An 18065-nucleotide genomic window follows, 5' to 3' on the forward strand; every position below is an offset into this window, starting at 1 on the left:
AATGGAACTGAACACTGTGCAATCATCAGCGAACATCCCCATTTCTGACCTTATGATGGAGGGAAGGTCATTGATGAAGCAGCTGAAGATGGTTGGGCCTATAACACTGCCCTGAGGAACTCCTGCAGCAATGCCCTGGGGCTGAGATGATTGGCCTCCAACAACCACTACCATCTTCCTTTGTGCTAGGTATGACTCCAGCCACTGGAGAGTTTTCCCCTGATTCCCATTGACTTCAATTTTACGAGGGCTCCTTGGTGCCACACTCGGTCAAATGCTGCCTTGATGTCAAGGGCAGTCACTCTCACCTCACCTCTGGAATTCAGCTCTTTTGTCCTTGTTTGGACCAAGACTGTAATGAGGTCTGGAGCCGAGTGGTCCTGGTGGAACCCAAACTGAGCATCGGTGAGCAGGTTATTGGTGAGTAAGTGCCGCTTGATAGCACTGTCGACGACACCTTCCATCACTTTGCTGATGATTGAGAGTAGACTGATGGGGCGGTAATTGGCTGGATTGCATTTGTCCTGCTTTTTATGGACAGGACCTACCTGGGCAATTTTCCACATTGTTGGGTAGATGCCAGTGTTGTAGCTGTACTGGAACAGCTTGGCTAGAGGTGCGGCTAGTTCTGGAGCACAAGTCTTCAGCACTACAGCACCACACTTCAGTCCTACCTATTTAAATATGTGTAAACATTCAAAGCATCAGAAAATTTAAATTGTATATGTGTAACTCACACCAAGTCCCATTCAGCCATCACCTACATTGGCTCCCAGTCTGGCAACGCCTCAATTTTAAAATTCTCATACTTTTTTTCAAATACCTCCATGGCCTCATTCCACCTATATCTGCAACATCCTCCAGCCTCACAACCCTCCAAGATCTCTGCCCTCCTCCAATTCTTGCCTCTTGCGCATCCCCGATTTTAATTGCTCCACCATTAGCAGCCGTGCCTTCAGCTGCCTAGATCCTAGGCTCTGATATTCCACCCCCCCCCCAAAACCTCTCTGCCTCTCTACCTCTTCCTCCTCCTTTAAAAAGAGCTGAATTCCAGAGGTGAGGTGAGAGTGATTGCCCTTGACATCAAGGCAGCATTTGACCGAGTGTGGCACAAAAGAGCCCTCGTAAAATTGAAGTCAATGGGAATTGGAGGAAAACTCTCCAGTGGCTGGAGTCGTACCTAGCACAAAGGAAGATGGTAGTGGTTGTTGGAGGCCAATCATCTCAGCCCCAGCTGCAGGAGTTTCTCAGGGCAGTGTTCTTGGCCCAACCATCTTCAGCTGCTTCATCAATGACCTTCCCTCCATCATAAGGTCAGAAATGGGGATGTTCGCTGCCGATTGCACGGTATTCAGTTCCATTCGCAACCCCTCAGATAATGAAGCAGTCCGTGCCCGCATGCAGCAAGACCTCGACAACATCCAGGCTTGGGCTAATAAGTGGTAAGTAACATTCGTGCCAGACAAGTGCCAGGCAATGACCATCTCCAACAAGAGAGAGTCAAACCACCTCCCCTTGACATTCAATGGCATTACCATTGCCGAATCCCCCACCATCAACATCCTGGAGGTCATCATTGACCAGAAACTTAACTGGACCAGCCACATAAATACTGTGGCTGCAAGAGTAGGTCAGAGGCTGGGTATTCTGGGGCGAGTGACTCACCTCCTGACTCCCCAAAGCCTTTCCACCATCTACAAGGCACAAGTCAGGAGTGTGATGGAATACTCTCCACTTGCTTGGATGAGTGCAGCTCCAACAACACTCAAGAAGCTCGACACCATTCAGGACAAAGCAGCCTGCTTGATTGGCACCCCATCTACCACCCTAAACATTCACTCCCTTCACCACCAGCGCACCGTGGCTGCAGTGTGTACCATCCACAGGATGCACTGCAGCAACTCGCCAATGCTTCTTCGACAGCACCTCCCAAACCCGCGACCTCTACCACCTAGAAGGACAAGGGCGGCAGGCACATGGGAGCAACACCACCTGCACGTTCCCCTCCAAGTCACGCGCCATCCCGACTTGGAAATATATCGCCGTTCCTTCATCGTCGCTGGGTCAAAATCCTGGAACTCCCTACCTAACAGCACTGTGGGAGAACCTTCACCACATGGACTGCAGCGGTTCAAGAAGGCGGCTCACCACCACCTTCTCGAGGGCAATTAGGGATCGGCAATAAATGCTGCTCTTGCCAGCGACGCCCACATCCCATGATCGAATTTTTTTTTAAAATCTACCTCCTTGACCAAGCTGTCCCAATATCTCTTTATGTGGCTCGGTGTCAAATTTTGTTTGATAACACTCCTGTGAAGCGCCTTTGGATGTTTTACTACTTTAAAGGCGCTATACAAATGCAAGTTTTGTTGTGTAATATGTAATAGATTTAGCAGTTTTAATGGACATTGCACTTAGTAATGAACTTCATTGCCGACCATTATCAGTTCAGCACTTAATGTATTAAATTCTGCCTTCAGGCATAGCTCATTAAATGACAACATTTAAATTTCCACAAGTTTGAGTTTAGGCTAATTGAAGCGTTTAGAGCATGTTTCAGTCTCGTGTGTGTGTGTATATATATATATATATATGTGGGGTGTAGAGTTTTATGAGAAAAATAAGCAATACATTTTACTATATAGTATTTTTTTATTATATTCAGTTACTTTAAATTCCTTGTTAAGGAATGAGGAAAGATAATTTAATCTGCGTGATTCAATCTGCTGTGACAGTTATTTTTAATCTACTGAGTTTATTTAATTTGTTAAATTAAAGCTTACAAAGCAGTAAAAATGCTTTCTTGTATTTATCTTATAAAAGGAAACAACAAATCAAAGTACTTGCAGCATAAAGCTAAAAACGTAGTTGTAATAAAAAGACCTGTATCTGCATGCTTCATCTAGTGTTTTACACAACTGCATTTACCTATCCTACTATTATGCTTGAATCTGGGAACAAGCAAAGATTTTTTTAAGCTATATACAGACGTGGCAGCAAAAGGCTGCAGCCTTTATCTACATTAATGACTAAACACCAATTCTGCAAGTTTGAGCTGCCATTGGTGCTTCAATTTTATCATTTATATGAATGTCAGTGAATAAATGGTTCTTTTTTTTGTAATAAATTGTAGATGTAGACAAGGTATTGTTCACTTACAAAAGCATGTTTTCTGAGACTACAATTGCTGTTCAGTTCATTTCATTCCCTTTTACAAAGTAAAAAGCTTCAAAATGAATGTCAATGTCACTGTTTTTATATTCACCCTTCAAATTAATTGCACATACCAATAAAGATTCTCTTTGATGCATCAGGTTGCTACTCTAATTGGCACTTTTCATTGAAAGCTGTTGAAAAGAATGTGCCCATTTCTGCATTCCATTGCTGTGTGGTAGCTGTTGTGTTTATAGTCGGCGGACGTGTGTGTGAATATGTCATGTTACAGCTGTGTGACTGTTGAAATTTTCTGTGGATCCCAAAAACTAATACAATATGACTTAAATATTGACATAAATTTTCAGGAGAATAATGAAGTCTATGGTTAACCATTTCATGCATCTAGTATTACAGATAGCAGATCTGTATAGTTTTATAGAAGAGCAAAATATATTCACAGGATGGATAAAATTATGCTTTTATAAACTACTGTCTCGCCATTAAGGCTTCATCTTTAATAAAGATATCTGTTCCGTAATGCAGAAATTGATTTTCATTTCAGGTATTTTTTAATGGCTTGTTACAATGGTTCTATAATAACATTACTTTTTTGTTGCTGACAGAACAGTTCAGCTCTTAACTTAAAAATTCCTTTTGTCTAAAATGTTGTCTAGCTTTCCCATATAATGCTTTGATCTGTTTGCAGAACTTACTTGATCTGCATCCACCAGCACTATACTGTACAATGAAAGGATGTACAAATGCCATTACAAAACTGCTGAGCATTTTGAGATTAATAATAATTCTTACCATTTAATCTACATGTAAGATTTGAATCTGACTGACTTTGGATAGAATGCAGAAGGCAGACAATTCCAATTATGAAAATGGTACAAAAGACCTCACAGTAAATTCATATCCTAGCTAACCCTTATCGAATTAAAAGGTACTACAGTAAATTGCACTATGTGTTGCATCTTTTTAAGCCTAAGGCTGCAACTTGAGCTTTTACTGCAGGCATAAAACCAAGAGTACAACATTTATACTTGTGTGGCGAATATACAATGTTTATTTTAAACATTATCCTCTAGCTTCATGGGGAAATAACACAATGTCACCCATTTTGTGGTTAGAAAAAACTGTTATCTGTGCTTTAACTGTGTCTCTTTTATAGTTTGAAGTTCTGCAAGAGCTTTTGATCTGTCGATCTGCCTTTCTCTTCATTCTTAAACTACATCCAAGAACCTACTCAGGGCACCATGTGAGAAATTCTAATCTTGAAAAAAAAAAGCAATGAATATTGCTGGAGCAATAAAACCAATATCCATTGTATCATACATAGGTTTATAATTGATGTCAAGCAATTTTCCAAATAATCAAATTGACATTCTGGACAAAATCTGTTGATGCCTCACACAGAGGTTCAGCGCAGATTCATCAGAATAATACCAGGACTTATAGGGTTAAATTATGAGGACAAGTTGCATAAACTTGAGTTTAGACGATTGAGGGGTGATCTAATCAAGGTGTTTACAATGATAAAGGGATTTTATAGGGTCGATACAGAGAAACTATTTCCTTTGGTGGGGGAATTTGGAATAAGAGATCATAATCTTAAAATTAGAGCTGGATCATTTAGGAGTGAAATCAGGAAGCAGTTTTTCGCACATAGGGTAGTGGAAATCTGGAATTCATTCCTCCAAAAGGCTGTGGATGCTGGATCAATTGAAATTTGAGAGATCGATAGATTTTTGTCAGGTAAAGGTATCAAGGGATATGGAACGAAGATGGATAAATGGAGTTGACGTACTGATCAGCCATGGTCGAATTGAATGGTGGAATAGGTTTGAATGGCTGAATGACCTAATCCTGTTCCAATGTTCCTATGTACAATTAAATTTAATGTAAGCAGATCTCCAGCGATGTTGCTGATGGTAAATTGAAGGGTACGCTAATTTATAAGGACAGGAACATTATACCATGTAACACACAATGTATTATGCTGCTGCTACAGTGGAACTGTATTTAAGACAGATTATTCTGTTAAGGCCAGCAAGTCTAATTGCGACAAATAAAAACAGCCTGAGGTCACTGTGAGTTTAATTGTTTGGTCAAGTCAGCAACTTTGCAGATTGAAATGTACTTGTCAGTTCTTTCGCAGTTTAGAAGCATCCAGTATTTTAAGATTGTTTTACATCTGTAACAGAGTGTGATATCTGTGTGTTTTGATGTACCATTTTTAATATATAACTAACTGTTCTCCCTTGGTGGTATTCACCGTAAGTTGAATAATATGCTATTTTAGAAGGATTATGCCATGTAATGCACAATGTGTTATTCTTCTGCTAAGGTTAAGCTGTGTTTCCTTAAAGTCATCGGGGTAATTTTAACCTAACTCACCCAGTGGGAATGGTTGCATTTTGCCAGTGACCTTACAAGTTTCCTTTCTAAGTTTTCCTGCAGACCAATAAATGCATTATTCCATTGCCATCAATTTCCTCAATCCCCAATGATGATGCTGCATGACAGTGAAAGTAGAACTATATATATGTGAAATAGAATTTAACTTAACCACAGCATAATTTAAAAATTAAGGTACCAACCCAGTATTGTCTGTAGAAATGTTATAGTCTTAGATGTTGATGTTCTTTCATCTATTAAACCTTCATATCTGCATTATACTAATAACACAAATGAGTTGTGGGTCTTTTGAAGAAACAAAGGTAATAGCCCATAGATATTATAGTTCGGACTGTTTCCTAATATGTTCTCATGTTCGTGGTTAAAAGACGGTTTCCGTAAGCATTCCAAGTACCTTATAAAAGAATATTTGCATCCTTATTCGCTCCATATATGGCTTAGCTTCCCAGATTTAACAATTAACCCCTAATCATTGTATGACACTTAATGGAGAATACGTGGGATGCTTACTACATTCTAAGCACACTTCCAAAGGTGGAAAATAGCACATTGCCAAACCAATATGTTCAGTTAAAACGGTTTTGTCAAATTTATGTACAGGTTAAATAACAGAAGCCAAAGGGACAGCAAAAGAGCCAAGCAGCACAAAACTTGAAAACAAAACTAAACTAAATCCACAAGGAGTTAATATACCATTTTCAGTTTTCTCAGCAATCTCTTGAAAATATAGTCTCAGATGATGAGTTACCTGGTGATAATTCCTCAGAGTCCCCATGGGCACGTCGTAGCTGTGAATTGGAAAGGGAACTGAAGATTACAAAACTGTTCTGAATTCTGTGGGAGTACTTGATATGATATAAAAGCAGACCCTTTGAGATGTTGTGGACCTCTTCCGTGTCGCCGGAAAATGTATTGAAACGGCAAAGATTACTCATTTAAGACAAGACATTTCCCTTGGTCTGATTACATATAAGCACTCGTTTTTACGCTGGTTTCCCTTTGAAGACTGCTCAACACTAAAATTTTATTTTTATTTATTTATGTAGTCCATGTACATCCATCTGTATCTAATGAGAGGAACAAGTGTTTGTACCACAGTAATGATAGCCTATATTTACTAGCCCAGATGAATTAATGAGTAATTGATGTGACTTTTTTGATTTTCATGAAACTTTTCTTAAAACCAAAGGTACAGCTATTCTAGATCTTGAGCCTTGTTGTAAAACATATTTAATTTTAACGATGCAACTTGCAACAGCAATATGTCAAACCATCTGTTTTATTTTTGTTCTGCCTCAAGTGTTGGATTCATGAAGAAATTATTTTGTTATCTATGTGTGTGGATTATCCTTTGCCCATTTCTGACAGCTAAGTCTGTTATTTGTGGCCAGATGGCTACTGCCATCTAGTGAAATGATAATGTACTGACCGCTTTTAGTGAATTTATTTGTTGCATGATCCTAGCAAGTCAAAAATTATAATCAAACCTGCTAGACCAATTAAAATATTGATTCTGTACCTATTTGCAGAATGCTGCATAAGCAAGATAATTGTGCATTTAAAATGCTTTATGGCATATTTTACACATATATCAGTGTTTCTTTCTGCACAACATTTGTTAAATTTCGACAAATTACAACTATCAATTACAGCCATGAACTTTTTGGCCTATTTGCTGTTCATGGTATTTTCTGCCGTACTTCCTTGATCGGTCCATGGTTCTGAAATGGTGTTCCTGTTATTTAATCACTATAGAAGCTGGTTATGACTGGCTGAATCTGCCTTTTCTATAATTTTGCACTTTGAGGAACATAGGAACAGTAGTAGGCCATTCAGCTCCTCGTGCCTGCTCCGCCATTTGATAAGATCATGGCTGATCTGTGATCTAGCTCCATCTAACAGAATTGTATTCCAGCACAATCTGTAACCTCATGGCCCGGCATATTCCTCACTCTACCATCACCAACAAGCCAGGGGATCAACCCTGGTTCAATGAGGAGTGTAGAAGAGCATGGCAGGAGCAGCACCAGGCGTACCTAAAAATGAGGTGCCAACCTGGTAAAGCTACAACTCAGGTCTACATGCATGCTAAACAGCGGAAGCAAAATGCTATAGACAGAGCTAAGCGATTCCACAACCAACGGATCAGATCAAAGCTCTGCAGTCCTGCCACATCCAGTCGTGAATGGTGGTGGACAATTAAACAACTAACGGGAGGAGGAGGCTCTGCAAACATCCCCATCCTCAATGATGGCGGAGTCCGGCACGTGAGTGCAAAAGACAAGGCTGAAGCGTTTGCAACCATCTTCAGCCAGAAGTACCGAGTGGATGATCCATCTCAGCCTCCTCCCGATATCCCCACCATCACAGAAGCCATTCTTCAGCCAATTCGATTCACTCCACGTGATATCAAGAAACGGCTGAGTGCACTGGATACAGCAAAGGCTGTGGGGCCCGACAACATCCCAACTGTAGTGCTGAAGACTTGTGCTCCAGAACTAGCTGCGCCTCTAGCCAAGCTGTTCCAGTACAGCTACAACACTGGCATTCACCCGACAATGTGGAAAATTGCCCAGGTATGTCCTGTCCACAAAAAACAGGACAAATCCAATCCGGCCAATTACCGCCCCATCAGTCTACTCTCAATCATCAGCAAAGTGATGGAAGGTGTCGTCGACAGTGCTATCAAGCGGCACTTACTCACCAATAACCTGCTCACCGATGCTCAGTTTGGGTTCCGCCAGGACCACTCGGCTCCAGACCTCATTACAGCCTTGGTCCAAACATGGACAAAAGAGCTGAATTCCAGAGGTGAGATGAGAGTGACTGCCCTTGACATCAAGGCAGCATTTGACCGAGTGTGGCACCAAGGAGCCCTAGTAAAATTGAAGTCAATGGGAATCAGGGGGAAAACTCTCCAGTGGCTGGAGTCATACCTAGCACAAAGGAAGATGGTAGTGGTTGTTGGAGGCCAATCATCTCAGCCCCAGGACATTGCTGCAGGAGTTCCTCAGGGCAGTGTCCTAGGCCCAACCACCTTCAGCTGCTTCATCAATAATCTTCCCTCCATCATAAGGTCAGAAATGGGGATGCTCGCTGATGATTGCACAGTGTTCAGTTCCATTCGCAACCCATCAAATAATGAAGCAGTCTGAGCCCGCATGCAGCAAGACCTGGACAACATCCAGGCTTGGGCTGATAAGTGGCAAGTAACATTCACGCCTGATAAGTGGCAGGCAATGACCATCTCCAACAAGAGAGAGTCTAACCACCTCCCCTTGACATTCAACGGCATTATTAACTGGACCAGCCATATAAATACTGTGGCTACAAGAGCAGGTCAGAGGCTGGGTATTCTGCGGCGAGTGACTCACCTCCTGACTCCGCAAAGCGGAGATGGAATACTCTCCACTTGCTTGGATGAGTGCAGCTCCAACAACACTCAAGAAGCTCGACACCATCCAAGATACAGCAGCCTGCTTGATTGGCACCCCATCCACCACACTAAACATTCACTCACTTCACCACCAGCGCAAACTGTGGCTGCAGTGTGTACCATCCACAGGATGCACTGCAGCAACTCGCCAAGGCTTCTTCGACAGCACCTCCCAAACCCGCGACCTCTACCACCTAGAAGGACAAGAGCAGCAGGCACATGGGAACAACACCACCTGCACGTTCCCCTCCAAGTCACACACCATCCCGACTTGGAAATATATCGCCGTTCCTTCATCGTCGCTGGGTCAAAATCCTGGAACTCCCTTCCTAACAGCACTGTGGGAGAACCGTCACCACACGGACTGCAGCGGTTCAAGAAGGCGGCTCACCACCACCTTCTCAAGGGCAATTAGGGATGGGCAATAAATGCCGGCCTCGCCAGCGACGCCCACATCCCATGAACGAATATTTAAAAAAATACCTGCCTTTGGCCCATATCCCTTAATACCTTTGGTTGCCAAAAAGCTATCTATCTCACATTTAAATTTAGCAATTGAGCTAGTATCAATTGCCATTTGCGGAAGAGAGTTCCAAACTTCTACCACCCTTTGTGTGTAGAAATGTTTTCTAATCTCGCTACTGAAAGGTCTGGCTCTAATTTTTAGACTGTGCCCCCGACTCCTAGAATCCCCAAGCAGCGGAAATAGTTTCTCTCTATCCACCCTATCCGTTCCCCTTAATATCTTATAAACTTCGATCAGATCACCCCTTAACCTTCTAAACTCCAGAGAATACAACCCCAATTTGTGTAATCTCTTCTCGTAACTTAACCCTTGAAGTCCAGGTATCATTCTAGTAAACCTACGCTGCACTCCCTCCAAGGCCAGTATGTCCTTCCGAAGGTGCGGTGCCCAGAACTGCTCGCAGTACTCCAGGTGCGGTCTAACCAGAGTTTTGTATAGCTGCAGCATAACTTCTGCCCCCTTGTACTCCAGTCCTCTAGATATAAAGGCCAGCATTCCATTAGCCTTATTGATTATTTTCTGCACCTGTTCATGACACGTCAATGATCTATGTACCTGAACCCCTGAGTCCCTTTGGACATCCACTGTTTTTAACTTTTTACCATTTAGAAAGTACCCTGTTCTATCCTTTTTTGATCCAAAGTGGGTGACCTCACATTTGTCGACATTGAATTCCATTTGCCACAGGTTTGCCCATTCACCTAATCTATCAGTATCCTTTTGTAATTTTATGTTTTCATCTACACTGCTTACAATGCCACCAATCTTTGTGTCATCGGCAAACTTAGATATGAGACTTTCTATGCCTTCATCTAAGTTGTTAATAAATATTGTGAAAAATTTTCGGCCCCAAGACAGATCCCTGCGGGACTCCACTAGTCACATCCTGCCAATGTGAATACTTACACATTATCCCTACTCTCTGTCGCCTTTCGCTCAGCCAATTTCCTAACCAAGTCCATACTTTTCCCTCGATTCCATGGGCTTCTAACTTAGCTAACAGTCTCTTATGTGGGACCTAATCAAATGCCTTCTGGAAGTCCATATAAATAACATCCATTGACATTCCCCTGTCCACTACTTTAGTCACCTCTTCAAAAAATTCAATCAGGGTTGTCAGGCACGACCTACCTTTCACAATCCATGCTGGCTCTCCCTGATTAACTGAAAATCCTCGAGGTGTTCAGTCACCCTATCCTTCATTATAGACTCCAGCAATTTCCCCACAACAGATGTTAGGCTAACTGGTCTATAATTCCCCGATTTCCCTCTCTCTCCTTTCTTAAAAAGCGGAGTGACATGTGCAATTTTCCAATCTAGAGGGATAGTTCCTGAATCTCGAGAACTTTGAAAGATTATAGTCAGGGTATCTGCCATCTGCTCACCTACTTCCTTTAAAACCCTGGGTGGAAACTATCTGGTCCTGGGGATTTGTCACTCTTTAGTGCTATTATTTTCTTCATTACTGTTGCTTTACTTAAATTAATTTTATCGAGTCCCTGTCCCCGATTCAATATTTGTTTTCTTGGGATTTCCGGCATGCTATCCTCTTTTTCTACTGTAAATACTGACGCAAAGTAATCATTCAACATGTCCGCCATTTCCCCATTGTGAATGACAATATCCCCACTTTCAGTTTTTAAGGGGCCAACACTGCTCCTGACCACCCTCTTTTTCCTAATATAACTATAAAAGTTCTTCCTATTGCTTTTGATATCTCTTGCAAGTTTCTTTTCATACTCTCTTTTTGTAGCTCTTACTATCTGTTTTGTGACCCTTTGTTGATCATTGTATCTTTCCCATTCTGCATTATCTGTGCCATTTTTTGCCTTTTTGTATGCCCTTTCCTTATGTCTTATACTGTCCCTTGCCTCTTTAGTTGTCCATGGCTGTTTTTTTTTGGCAAGAAGAGTTCTTGCCCCTCAGGGGTATAAACCGGTTCTGTATTTCGTTAAATGTTTCTTTGAACATTTCCCACTGATTTTCCACTTTATAACATGATTTTGATTAGGAATTACTTTGACGTTAAATTTTTGTTAAAATCTATCGAGGTGAAAAATTATGTCTCCATGAATGCCGACGTTTCTTTTATTTCTCACCATAAACGTGATATTTTTGAGTTGCTGGTCATGCGTGCATGTGCAGAAAGTTTGTAGGGTTGTGGTTTATTATCAAGAACAAGAACTTGCATGTATATAGCGCCTGTAACGTAGTAATGTCTTAAGGCGCTTCACAGGAGCATTATCAAACAAAATTTAACACCGAGCCACATAAAGAGCTATTAGGACAGGTAACCAAAAGTTTTTAAGGAGCGTCTTAAAGGAGGAAAGAGAGTTCGACTGGTGGCGATGTTTGGGAAGGGAATTCCAGAGCTTATGGCCTAGCTGGCTATTGGCATGGCCGCCAATGCTGGGGCGAAGGAAGTCAGGGATGCGCAAGAGGCCATAATTGGAGCAGTGCAGAGTTCTCAGATGGTTGTAGGGCTGGAGGAGGTTACACAGATCGGGAGGAGCGAGGCCATGGAGGGATTTGAACATGAGGATGAGAATTTTAAAATCAAGGTGTTGCTGGACCGGGAGTCAGCGCAGGTTAGTGAGCACAGGGGTGATGGGTGAACGGAACTTGGTGTGAGTTCGGATATGGGCAGCACAGATTGTAAGCAATATGAAGCCATACACAGGTTTTCCACAAAATGTTTGACTCGGTATTTGTATTAAGTCTTTTGCCTATTTTCAGTGACATTGCTGGAAAAGTTACTCTGCATTTTTATAACCTGAAAAATGTTTTGCTCTTTCTAGATTAGTGGAAGAGTTTATGTTACTGGCAAACATGGCAGTCGCCCACAATATCTACAATTCATTCCCAGAGCAGGCTTTACTACGTCTGCATCCACCACCACAAACAAAAATGCTTGATGACCTTAATGAGTTCTGTGACCAGATGGGGCTTGATCTTGACTTCAGTACTGCAGGCACATTACATGTGAGTTTTCAGAAAAATGGGACACAAAACTGTGAGACTTGATTTAAGGTAGGCCTCGACCCATAATTAAAACCAGATAAGTTGACATTTTTTTTTGAAAGTTTTTCAAATTAAATGATTTTGCAATTGTATTTCTAACTGGTTAAGTATAAATGTAAAGGTAAAATTATATTTCTGCACTTTTAGGTGACTATGCTTGGGAGCTAGATAATGTTGCATTTTAATCAATACTGGTTGTTGCATATTTTGTGAAATTGTCAGTATAATCAATACAAAGTGCCCCCGATGCGGCTGTGTGCTGGTTTCCACTGAAATTGGTAGGGCTTGTTCTGGTATGTAGTGCATTCTGGGTAGGGACATCCACCACTAGAGCCTCGAATCACAGAATGGATCCTTTTAAGATCAGGCCGGGGAGAATCACGTTTGGAGCAGGTAATCGATAAATTCAGTTAATTATTACTGTGCATTCCCTGCCGTTCGGGCCTGTCTCTGACCCATGAGAAGTGAAAGTGCATAGGCACAAACCACGAATACGAAGTCCTTTTCTCCCAGGTGGCCAGCAGCAGTGCCTCCATCCCGAGAGACTCCCAATGTATGGTTTCATCATATGACTGTCTACATATTTGTCTAATATTTAGAACTGTTTCTTGCAAACTGTACAAAGATTGAGTATCTCAGTGAAAAATTGAAGAAACAGCACCTGCTTTTTTCATATAATTTGAATATACTCTTATCATATAAATTTGAATGTTAGAGCATGTGGTGTTTTTTTGTGCATGGAATATCTGAAAAACAAAGTGGTGACTTCCCACACTAGGTTGCATGAGAGATTTTATTTAATATCTGGAATTTTTATGCACTAAAATGAAAGTTAGCTGATTGTGGAGAAGTTCTGTTTGTCTGGTAATGGTTGTTGTGCATCTTCAGTTGTCATGTGAAGGGTTGATTTTGACTGCACACACAAAAGTGAGTCAGAACAAGAGTATACTAATGAGCATGATCAAATAAAAGGTAAATTGATCAGAAAATCCATAATTTCTGTATATTTAACATAAGCAATTAAGTTTCCTTGTACTGTTAAAATTATTTTGTTCCTACTAATTGTTTTTGGTCGTTTTCTCTGAAGTCACAGTGATTAAGGACCAAATCATTCCTGAATTTGCTTCGGGTTTGGAGGCCTCATTCACACAGGCATCTCTAAAACCAAATCTGATTTTTTTTACTTTAAAAAAATTAATTCAAACTTAATTTTAGGAAGGACAACCAAAAGTGGAATGCTTTTTTAAAAGCTTTTCTTCTTGGCCCCCTAAACATTTCTTTTTGAAACCAGAACTACAGAAGATTGCATTTGCACCTCTGCAGTCTGCAATTCAGATCTGGAACCGTCAGTTGTTCGAGCTAGACGGCTGGGTCTGGAGATCCATTCAATCTGTCATTTATGCTGTCTGAACATCATCTTTAGCATCACTACAAAGCAGATTGCTAGCCAGAAGAAAGGAAAACAGTTTACAACAAACCAAAACTTAGAAAGACTACAGATGACACACTAAAGAATAAACTAGAGGCTAGAAACAGCAAATTGCAGAGAAAGATAGAAACATCTCATTATACAGTAAGATATGAGCTGTACCCAGACCAGAAATATCCACTGGACGAAGGAGGTGATGTAATTGCTGCCTCGTAATGAAACTTTAATAACTTAAGTGACTAATTCCTCACCACCGGGGCTGTGATACGTTAATTCTAAATATAGTTATGCTATATTACCCAGCTAATGCAGTCCTGTTGTAGTTCTGAAACCAAATATTGTGCTGTTCATGATGATCATATTGACAATCATACTGTATTTGACCTGCATTAAAAAAATCAAATGAAGTAATTGTGAGTAATAAATCCCTATGCCCTGTTCCTTGATACTTCCGGTTAGCCAATTTGAATGACACTTCACCCAATACTGTACTACAGTCCTACTGGTGGCAGAATGTTAATTAATTTGGTTTATTTAAGATGATTCAAAGCAAGCCAAATCAGGAATTATGTATTAAATCCTAGACAAAAGTGCAGATCCAATTCCATTTTTCCTTCATGTTAATGGCAGAGGACTCATATGAAACATTCCAGCAATACATACTGGGATTGTGACATCCGCCTTTCATACAACAGTGAAAATGACTGTAAAACCTGCTTTGATATTTTCACCATTTCACAAAAAACTCATTTTAAAATGTCATTACCCTGAGGAATATGAGGATTAAACCTTTGATCAATTTTCACATAAGGTTATATGTTTTTTTTGAATCGGCATATTTATTACAATTTGTGTTGGCAACATAGATCCAAAAGTAACTTCTTTTTTGCTGCCTTGTGAAACAGACGAGCTTAAATAAAACTCTAGGAACAGACCAATATTCTGCAGCCAGGAGAGAGGTGCTGACCCACATGTGCTCTCGACCAATGCAGGTAAGAGAGATTTAAATTTTATAGAGATCTCTTGTTTGTACAAAAATAGTATGTTAGTCCGCTAACAAAAATGTAGATGGTTCTGGATTTCAAGAAGACTTACTTAAACTCTGTTACTACTCTATATGCATGTAATGACAAATACATTGTTATTTACGGTTGAACTTGGTATTGTACAAATTTATTTACATTTCTGTAAGCCCCTCCAACTTAATGTAATAACATACTCTGCTCAAATTTAAGTTGACTGTACAAACAGAATGTTTGATGAAAAGGCATTATGCTGCACTGTACGTTGAAGCCTTGACCACAAAGAGCGGGTGTTCACTTTGTCTTGAGAACTGTATGGTCCTCAAGTTCTGTACATTCCTGTTTCTGATTGTTGGGCTTCACAAATAAAGAATTTGCCCAAAAAAGTACATAAATGTTGTAAGTTCACTGCACAGTGATTCACAATTGAATACTCACATACTTGCGTTTGACATATTGTAATACCGTTGTAGGAAAATGTATTTGTGGCAGGGCATATATTGCTCTTCCTCAGTTTTGCTTCTGAAAGACACTAAAACTTATCCACAGAACATATGTGTTTGCCAAAAAGATGCAATCAATCAAGGTTTAATGTCAAAATTACAAACTGAAAGCAGATCAAGTTGTCAATTCATCACCTTTCAGACTTCAGTTTGATTGTCATCATTTTAATTGTCTCATTTCCTTGTGGAACTGTTAATATATCAGCAGTTGCCTGCAGTCATGCTGGCAAGTTTACAAACTCAACCTCTGTAACAAAACTAATGAAGTTGGATACAAGCCAGACCCAACTTTTTGTTTCCCAATTTTGTAAGTTCATCTGTTCCATCTAATTTTTTTCAGTCTGCATCAATCATCTATTAAGAACGTCAAATCAAACTAAAAGAGGTTCAAATAATCTCCATTAAATATTATGGCAGACTAGTGGCGCAATTATATATGTGGTTATGCCAGTGAAATCTGTGAGGAAGAACCATGATGAAACCAGCAGGACATTGTTTCTTATAAATATCATTTTCAAGGAATATGACAGATAATTTTTCACAAAACCAGCCACTCAGCTTTCAGGCTGTTATTTCACGTCTGGTATTCAGATATGGTTGTTTAGAGGTGCTTTTTGTGTTCTGGTTAATTAAATGGAGCATCTCTATTGCTTTAAAACATAGAAATTTAATTTAAGACAGAATTTGTCTTCTATGATTCTTTGAGATAAGAATTATTTGAATCGTAACATTTGCTAGAACATTTTAGCATTTTCTGTCTTCGGTGTAATGAATATTGTGATTTACACATTCACTATTCACTGTATTGTGAAGTTAATTAGAACAGCCCATATCCACTATTTAAAAATGTAGTAGCAACACCAACTGCCATATTCCCCGAGACTGGCAGTTGCAGGAAGAATGACAAAAAATTGATTTTTTAATAGTGAATGATTTTTTTAAAAAGGTATGTGTACCTTATATTTACTATGCAGCAGAGTACAATGATATATGATTGGAGTATTTTCCATTGTTTCACTCAATGTCTGTACAGGTATGAACCAGTCCAGTAATGATTAAGACATCCTGTGATCTCAAGGTGCTTGTCATGTCACAATACCAGCCCCACTGGTGCAAAGTTAGGTAGACTTCTCCACAGTAGAGAAGGGAAACATTTCACATCAACGTTTGGGGAAGGGAAATATAGCAATGAAGTATAATATTTGGATTGTTGCCACCCGCACAGCAGAATGAGGTGACTAGTGATGGGAAGATAGTATGGAAATGTTTTGAGGGCATGTGAGAGAGGAGAGAATGTAAATTTAAAACATTTCAAATGTTCACTAGTGCTTCCAGAGTAACTCAAAGACAAATTACTTGATTTCACTCTTAAACAAAAAAAAATCCTTGATATGCCTCACATCTATTTGTCCTTTCTCATTCCTCTTAATTGTCAGTACAGGCATATTTTGACCTGTGTGATATACACCAGTCAGAAACAGTTTCCATGCTGAAATAATTTTAATTTCAATTACATTTTTTTTACAGTAACTCAATGGTGTATCTATTTGTGAAATTTTCAGAATACAGGGTTTGGATCATAAATTATATTTCTATACCAAAACTCTGATGATTATAATGTTAATGATCATGGCATTACAATAATAAACTGAATCAAAAATAGATTCCCTCATGTTACATGATAGTATGTTTAAAATGGTAAGAAATTTGTTCTTAAAATAACTTAATCCTGTCCTTTCACATATTGATCTAAATTTTGGCAAATTTCCCAACTCTAAGTCCAACAATCTGAAATAGAAATAGAAATCCAGTAGCCTGTACTGCCCTTTTGGACCATTGGTCCAATGCAGATGCAAAGACAAAACCAGCACTAGGTTTTCTGCCCCATTATTAAGGTTTGAGTGCATGCACTGTGGAACTTGATGTAGTGCTTCCAATTTATTACACATGCAACAATGTGCAAAGCATACTTCAAAACCATTTGCTATACTTTGTGTCTTTTCATATTATTACTCCTTTTAGACCACTTACCTTTCATATTTCAATTATTAAAAAAGTATCCTTAAGTAAAATTCGCATTAATAGATGTGTTTGAATCATTTATGTTGGCTGGGAAGGGAATAGATTGGTGTTTAAAGTCTTACATTCCCAAAATGCAATGTAAATTTGAAGTCCAACATTATACAAACTCAACACCTTGCACTATTAATATGCTGTGAAAATTGGCTAATCATTCATTATGTCCTGAACCTTTGTATCTTCTAACCTCACTGACAACCAAAAGACTAAAAAATGTTTTCAAAATAGCATGACTTATTCTAAATCAGAATTTTCCTCGGCAATGGGCTCAATTTTACCAGCGGGTTTCGTGTGCGTTTCCAGCGGGGGGGCCCCGAAAATCCCGATATCCAGGCACGTGACCGGATCGCACCACGATCCCGCCCACTTCCGGGTTCCCCGATGACGTGCGGGGGTGCATGCGCAGCCCCCGCTGGTGGGAATCCCGCAGGCAATTAAAGCCAACGGGATGCCACTTGAGTGTATTTATTTT

At 40.0% G+C, this 18065-nt stretch overlaps 1 protein-coding gene and 1 long non-coding RNA gene across 7 annotated transcripts in view; one reads left to right on the forward strand and one right to left on the reverse strand.

Moving 5' to 3' along the window:
• Positions 1–6525, reverse strand: part of LOC137331456 (uncharacterized) — a 119968-nt gene extending 113443 nt beyond the window's left edge. The window contains exon 1 of the long non-coding RNA XR_010965480.1: positions 6326–6525. This is a non-coding gene — a long non-coding RNA (uncharacterized lncRNA). The remainder of the gene's footprint in view (positions 1–6325) is intronic.
• dis3l2 (DIS3 like 3'-5' exoribonuclease 2) overlaps positions 1–18065 on the forward strand; it is a 289590-nt gene that overhangs the window by 242296 nt on the left and 29229 nt on the right. For all 6 annotated transcript variants that reach the window (XM_067995258.1, XM_067995259.1, XM_067995261.1 and 3 more), the window contains 2 exons: positions 12338–12521; positions 14895–14981. In XM_067995258.1, coding sequence (XP_067851359.1) covers positions 12338–12521; positions 14895–14981 — 271 coding nt within the window. The remainder of the gene's footprint in view (positions 1–12337; positions 12522–14894; positions 14982–18065) is intronic.

The sequence above is a fragment of the Heptranchias perlo genome, chromosome 13 (assembly GCF_035084215.1).
Source record: "Heptranchias perlo isolate sHepPer1 chromosome 13, sHepPer1.hap1, whole genome shotgun sequence".
NCBI classification, from domain to species: domain Eukaryota; kingdom Metazoa; phylum Chordata; class Chondrichthyes; order Hexanchiformes; family Hexanchidae; genus Heptranchias; species Heptranchias perlo.